Consider the following 7,931-nt stretch of genomic DNA (forward strand, 5'->3'; position numbering starts at 1 on the left):
GAATGTAAACAAACTTTACCAGGAGCCAATTACAGTCTCTATTCGGTTGCGCAGATCTCATGCGCAGTACGGGTAATTGCTTGCCCTGTTCCTATTTATCTATTTACACATTTATTTACTTGTTATTCAGTTTTCTATATATATAATCACTTCTATATTTAATCTATCTGTTTTTTGTATATTTGCTTTTGTCTATACATTTATATCTTAAATTTCCATGTATATATTCATATTTTCTATCAATTTATTTATTCATTTATTTATCCATTGACCTAGAGGTTAAAATCACCAATGTTTTATTAACTAAAATAACCTAACTTTCTCCAACTAGTTTAAACTAATTCTAACCAAATAAGAAATCACCTAGAACTGTATGAAGACAAATATCACCCCCCCATCCACTCTCCTACTCCCTCCTTCCCCACCAGAGTTGATGACGTCATGTCGGTGCGTTTGTGAGCCGGACACGGACGACTTGACGTCATGTCGTCGTTACTTTAGACTTCACTGGCGACCGTTATTGTGGGATATTTCCTTAAGAATGTTGGGAGAATAAAATCATAAAGAGCAGAGAGCAATTGGTAGACAATGGGAGAAAAAAAGAGGGAAAAATATGTGTAGGTCAGGTGTTCACTGTGAAATATATATTTATATATATATATATATATATATATATATATATATATATATATATATATATATATATATATATATGTATATATATATATATATATATATATATATACATATATGTATATATGTATCTGTATATATGTATATACATATATATATATATATATATATTATATATATATATTCATACATGTTTCCGTGTGTACGCACAAACACACACACATACACACACACACGCACGCACAAACACCATAACCGCTCTTTTTGTAATTTATAAAAAATTAAATCATTCCATGAATATCTAAATCATTAACAATTTGATTAAAAAACAAAACAAAAAACAAATCAACCACACGGCCAGGATAAAGTGACGCAATGTCAGTTGGACTTGGTTGAAGACACATAAATGAATTAGATGGCAAGGCGGGCCTACCCCCCCCCCCCCTCCCCTTGAGGCACTCAACACTGCCAAGCCACTTTGCTTGCTTAACACCCAGGTCACGTCACCCAGAAGAAGAAGAAGAAGAAGAAGAAGAAGAGGGAGGAGGAGAAGAGGGAGGAGGAGAAGAGGGAGGAAGAAGAAGAAGTAGAAGTAAAGGGAGAGGGAGGAGGAGAAGAAGGAGGAAGAGAAGAGGGAGAAGGAGGAGAAGAGGGAAAAGGGGAAGGAGAAGGAGAAGAAGAATCAGAAGAGGGAGAGGGAGGAGGAGAAGGAGGAGAAGAAGGAGGAAGAGAAGAGTGAGAAGGAGGAGAAGAGGGAGGAGAAGAAAAAGAAGAGAAGGGAGGAGGAGAAGAGGGAGGAAGAAGAAGAAGAAGAAGAAGAAGAAGAAGAAGAAGAAGAAGAAGAGGGAGAAGAAGAAGAAGAGGGAGAAGGAGATGGAGAAGTAGGAGGAGAAGAAGGAGGAGTAGGAGGAGAAGAACGAGGAAGAGAAGAGGGAGAAGAAGAAGAAGAAGAGGAGGGGGGAGGAGAAGAGGGAGGGGGAAGAAGAAGAAGAAGAAGAAGAAGAAGAAGAGGGAGGAGAAGAATGAGGAAGAGAAGAGGGAGAAGGGGAAGGAGAAGAAGAAGAAGAGGGAGAAGAAGGAGAAAGATTAAGAGAAGGAGGAAGAGAAGAGGGAGGAGGAGAAGAGGGAGGAGGACAAGAAGAAGAAGAGGAGGGAAGAAGGGAGGAGGAGAAGAGGGAGGAAGAAGAAGAAGAAGAAGAAGAAGAAGAAGAAGAGGGAGAAGAAGAAGAAGAGGGAGAAGGAGAAGAAGATGAAGAAGAGGGAAAGGGAGGAGGAGAAGAAGGAGGAAGAGAAAAGGAAGAAAGAGGAAAAGAGGGGGAATAAGGAGAAGAAGAAGAGGAAGAAAGGGGAGAGGGAGAAGGAGAAGGAGGAAGAGAAGAGGGAGAAGGAGAAGAAGAAGAAGGTGAGGGAGGAGGAGGAGGAGGAGGAGGAGGAGAAGAGGAAGAAGGAGATGAAGTAGAAGAAGAAGAAGGAGATGAAGCAGAAGAAGAGGAAGAGCGAGGAGGAGGAGGAGAAGGAGGAAAAGAGAGAAGGAAAGATAAGGAGATGGCAACGAATAAAAGGAAGAGAAGAAGAAGGAGATGAAGCAGAAGAAGAGGAAGAGCGAGGAGGAGGAGGAGAAGGAGGAAAAGAGAGAAGGAAAGATAAGGAGATGGCAACGAATAAAAGGAAGAGAAGAAGATGAAGAAGATGAAGAAGAGGAGAGGACAGCAACGGAGAGGAAGAAAGGGAAGAGAGGACGACGAAGAAGAGGAAGAATAAGAAGGAAGAGAAGACGACGACGAAGAGGAAGATGAGAAAACAAAAGACAAAGAAATTAAATAAAAGAATATTATGAAGACAAATGACAGAAGAGAACGAACGATAAAGACGAAAATGAAAGAATAAAGAAGAAGAGGAGGAGGGGGAAGAGGTGGTGAAGGAGGGAGGAGGGAGGAGGGGAGGAGGGTGAAGGAGAAGAGGAGGGAGAAAGGGAGAAGGGAGAAGGGGAGGAGGGAGGAAGGAGGAGGGTGAGGGAGAAGCGAGGGTGAAGAGGAGGGGAAAGAGGGAGTGAAGGAAAAGGAGGAAGAGGAGGAGGAAGAAGATGGGGGAGGGGGAGGGGGAGGGATGTAATGATCCAGGAGGGCATATGTGTGTGTGTGTGTGTGTGTGTGTGTGTGTGTGTGTGTGTGTGTGTGTGTGTGTGTGTGTGTGTGTGTATGTGTGTGTGTGTGTGCGCGCGTGTGTGTGTGTGTGTGTGTGTGTGTGCGCGCGCGCGCGTGTAGTATAGATCAACCTATGCCCAGTGTACTATCATCCCGGCTAGATACAGCGAAGAACTTTAGGTAAATCCTTCTTCATTCCTCCTCCTCCTCCTCCTCCTCCTCCTCCTTCTCCTCCTCTTCTTATTGTTCCTTCTACACTTCTTCCACACCTCCTCCTCCTTCACTCCTCTTCCTTCATTTTAATAATTAATTTTCATAGTATACTCGTTAGAAACAAGAAATTAAATAAAGAGATAAAGAAATTCATAAGACGTATGATATAACAAAATGAAACAATTATAAATACATGATATCACAGTGTCATAATATAAAAGTATAATAATAATAACAATAATAACAATAATAATAATTATGTAGAATAACAATAACAATAGGAACAGCAATATGGACAACACAACATTAATAAAAAAAATCTTATGTAGTTTCATGCCCTGAGACCACAAAGAAAAAAAATCGAATTACGTTATCTGGCGTCCATTGGCATCTAAAGGAAGGCTGCCAGCTTCTCCCATTAATAAAGTATTTTCTCCAGAACTGGATAAAATCGACTGACGGCAGATATAATAAAACGAGAATAGCCATCCGATACGTAGGGGTAATGGGCTTCAAATGCTGCTAAATAAACAAACAGGCGCATTTGCTATAAAAAAAAAATCCATCTCACCCTTATGCGTGCGTGTACGTGTGTAAGAGAGAGAGAGAGAGAGAGAGAGAGAGAGAGAGAGAGAGAGAGAGAGAGAGAGAGAGAGAGAGAGAGAGAGAGAGAGAGAGAAAGAGAGAGAGAGAGGCTGACTTGAGAAGCTGTATTTATGTGTTTACATGAAAGTGACTTGTGTGTATTTCTGTCTATATCTATATATATATATATATATACATATATATATACATATATATAAATAAATTTATATATATATAAATATATAAATATATATATATATATATATATATATATATATATGTATAACACTGAATGGGTCCCAGTGATTACAGATACATTTTAACAACCGCAACGCACTTTAATTCTAAGCCATCAACATCGGGAATTCTCTCTTGATAGTGTAGTTGGTAAGTTACTACGGCACTTGCCATGTGATCGCTGAGTTCGAATCCTCGGCAGTACCGCATTTTCAATTTCTACATGTGGCCTCCATTTGATTCTCGATGTTGATGGCTTAGAATTAAAGTGCACTGTGGTTGTTAAAAATTATTATATATATATATATATATATATATATATATATATATTATATATATATATATATTACATGATTAAATAATGTGTACATATTATACATTCAAAATCATCCACAGACGATAAAAAAAAGACATAATATATATTATAGAAGAATATCTTTACGAAACATTTATGACTTCTCAGACGATAAATTATGAACATTTAGTTTTTATCAGTTGGTAGGCCTGCTTGCCACATGTCGCTTGATATAAAAAATATTTTCCTTGTTTTTTCTAATACACGAGATAATGATAATAATGATGATAATAATACTACTACTACTAATAATTATAATAATAATAATAATAATAATGATAATAATAATAACACTAATAATCATAATAATAATAAATCTTAACTATTGGACGAAAGATACTGAAAAATGAAGAAAGCAATTGACGACTTCAGAGATGCAGCTGGTAATTGATAACGTCACAGATACAACACATACATATGTCACAGATAAACATACACATGTGACGTCACAATATGGATTCGTGACGTCATAGAGACAGGAGGGACTGCTGACGTCATGGATATAACACACATTGATGACGTCACAGGTGCGTGAGAGAATGATATGGCGACCAGCAGGGGAAAACATTATTATTATTTTTTCTAATGTTTTGTTATTCTCCTTTTATATTTATATTCGATGGTCTCTATCTTAATGCAATTTATTTTACTTTATTCAATTATATTTTCCTTTTTGAATTCTTACTTGCCAATTTAAAATACTGATGTGTTTAGCTTCAGAAACATTTAGGATTTTACACACACACACACTCACACACACACACACACACACACACACACACACACACACACAATATGTATATACATATATATTGAGACATTCTGACAGGTTGATGTAAGCGGAATAGGAAACACAGGAGTCTTAGTCTTGAGTTTATTCCTGACTAGTTTCGCAGGTATGCTTTTTCAAAGGAATATGTATACAAACGGGCTGTGTGCATTTTACATGGGGTGGACCTCACCACCTCTCCGAGTTGCCATAGTTGGTGGCGAATGTGAACATCACATTGTGGCTCATGTAACAATGAAGACATTTTTACAATTAAATATGATAACACTAATACCAAAGAAATTATTAATAGAAAATGTAACAATAGTAATGATAACGATGAAGATAAATATTTAATTAATAATATTAACAATAATAACAAAAATGATAGTAGCAATACAGGAAATAATAACAATAAAATAAAAGTAATAATAATAAAAACAATAATAAAAATAAAAATGATAATACTAATAACCAAGAAATAAAAATTATTGATAGTAATTATGACATATTGTTTTCACTATTATTGTCATAATTACTATTAATAATTTTTATTTCTTGGTTATTAGTATTATCATTTTTATTTTTATTATTGTTTTTATTATTATTACTTTTATTTTATTGTTATTATTTCCTGTATTGCTACTATCATTTTTGTTATTATTGTTAATATTATTAATTAAATATTTATCTTCATCGTTATCATTACTATTGTTACATTTTCTATTAATAATTTCTTTGGTATTAGTGTTATCATATTTAATTGTAAAAATGTCTTCATTGTTACATGAGCCACAATGTGATGTTCACATTCGCCACCAACTATGGCAACTCGGAGAGGTGGTGAGACCACCCCATGTATTTAATGCCCGCAGCCCGTTTGTACACATATTCCTTTGAAAATGCATACTGCGAAACTAGTCAGGAAATAAACTCAAGACTACAGTTCCTGTGTTTCTATTCCGCTTACATCATACATATATATATATATATTATATACTAGAATATATACATATATATACATATAAATTAACATATACATATATATATATATATATATATATTATATATATATATATATATATATATATATATATAAAGTGAATCGCTTAGTAACAGCGCATTATCATTACAAATAATTTTCGTACAGCCGCCCCAGGGTTCGAGCCGAGGCCTCGCCATGGTGTCAGGCCACATGCTTTTTACCGGTTTGATAAGTTCCCTCTGTTCTTAACTTGGAATTGATTTAACTCCTGAAAATCTAGCTAGACTTGCTAACTGCTGCTTTACCTAACTTGATGGACGTTCTTTCGTCTGTGGAAATACCTGAAGTGAATCGCTAGTAACAACTGTCAAATTATCTTATATATTCTATAATATATATATATTTATATACATATATATATATGAATATTATATATATATATATATTCATATTTTTGTACAAATTTACATATAAGAAAAATTGACAACCGGCGACTGATCACTTCTAATCTAAGCCGGTGACCTAGAAACAGTCCCACACTTCCACAACACAGGCAACAATCCAAGGCTTACTTCAAAAGAGATCTATGGGCGGGAAGGACCGTTGCCGACCACCGTGGAGCTGCGGGTTTTACCATCATGGAGGAAACAATATGTATCTATGCACTGTATATATCGTCATACAAAAATCCATTTCCCCTTTATATGGAGGGTAGCCTAGTCAAAATATACTTTCCACCTTAATTAAATAATAAACAAATAACTAAATAGAAAAATAAATGAATAAATAAATAAACGAATGAAAAAATAAACACACAAATGAAAATAAAGAAAATAAACGAATAGATAATAACGATATACACAAATATATAAAAACAAATCAACAAGATAGATTAATAAACAAAATGGCTTCCTGTTGATTTATTCGATGATATATTGATATGACACTGATATAAAAATATACAGATATTATTATTATTATTCCATTCTTGCACTATTTTATTTTATTATTATTAATTATTATTTATATCATTATTATTTATATTATTGTAGTTATTATTTATTATTATTATTATTATTATTTTTTTTTTGCAGACACAGCAATGCGAGTTCGACGCGGAGGGCACGGGGTCAGGTCAAGTGAGGTCGTCAACAGTGTCACCAGCAAGAAGACACTGTGTCTCTTGACCTTGGTGATGGTGAGTGACATCTACAATACCTATCTACCTTGTTTATTCATTTATTCATCTACATATATATTGTTGTTCTTATCATTATTATTAGCATTACCATTATTGGAAAAATAACCATTATATACTCCTTACACACAGACGTGGGTATTTGTATGTTTATAAACAAGCCGGTACCCTTGTGATACACACATACATATATATATATATATATATATATATATATATATATATATATATATATATATATATATATACAGGCAGGCGCATGCAGAAATTGAAACGTGGTACGCCCGAGGACTCGAACCCCATGCGGCGAGAACGTTACCATGTGCTGTATTGACTATTAGACCAATACACCATCAAGAAAGATATACGACACTGGTAACCTTCTCGCCGCATGGGGTTCGAGTCCTCGGGCGTACATCGTTTCAGTTTCTGCATGCGCCTGCACGGTTCGTCCGATGTTGATGGCTTGGAATTAAAGTGTATTGTGGTTGATAATTTTTTATATATATATATATATATATATATATATATATATATATTATATGCAAAGAAATCACAAAACACACGTGATAAAACTATTTTTGCAGAAAACCACCGGGAAATTAAAAAAAGATACCGAAAGTTTTTCGTCTATTTAGACATTTTCAAAGGTACAAAAAAGCAATACAGAAAGAAACAATAAATACATAAGAAGACAAGGATACTCTGAGAGGTCCCATGTTACATTTTATCACACACAATTTTGTCAATAATAAAATTGTCCAATTTAAATAAACCCAAAACCAAGTTCATGTTATTTCCAAAATTTCTTT

At 34.8% G+C, this 7,931-nt stretch overlaps 1 protein-coding gene across 1 annotated transcript in view; it reads left to right on the forward strand.

The window, feature by feature from the left end:
- Window positions 1-7,018: 7,018 nt before the first annotated feature.
- LOC143041108 (ADAMTS-like protein 5) overlaps window positions 7,019-7,931 on the forward strand; it is a 33,454-nt gene continuing 32,541 nt past the window's right edge. Inside the window, exon 1 of the mRNA XM_076212834.1 lies at window positions 7,019-7,119. Coding sequence (XP_076068949.1) covers window positions 7,024-7,119 — 96 coding nt within the window. The 5' untranslated portion in view covers window positions 7,019-7,023. The remainder of the gene's footprint in view (window positions 7,120-7,931) is intronic.

Source organism: Oratosquilla oratoria, chromosome 30, assembly GCF_046742065.1.
Source record: "Oratosquilla oratoria isolate Oo_2021 chromosome 30, ASM4674206v1, whole genome shotgun sequence".
Classification (NCBI taxonomy): domain Eukaryota; kingdom Metazoa; phylum Arthropoda; class Malacostraca; order Stomatopoda; family Squillidae; genus Oratosquilla; species Oratosquilla oratoria.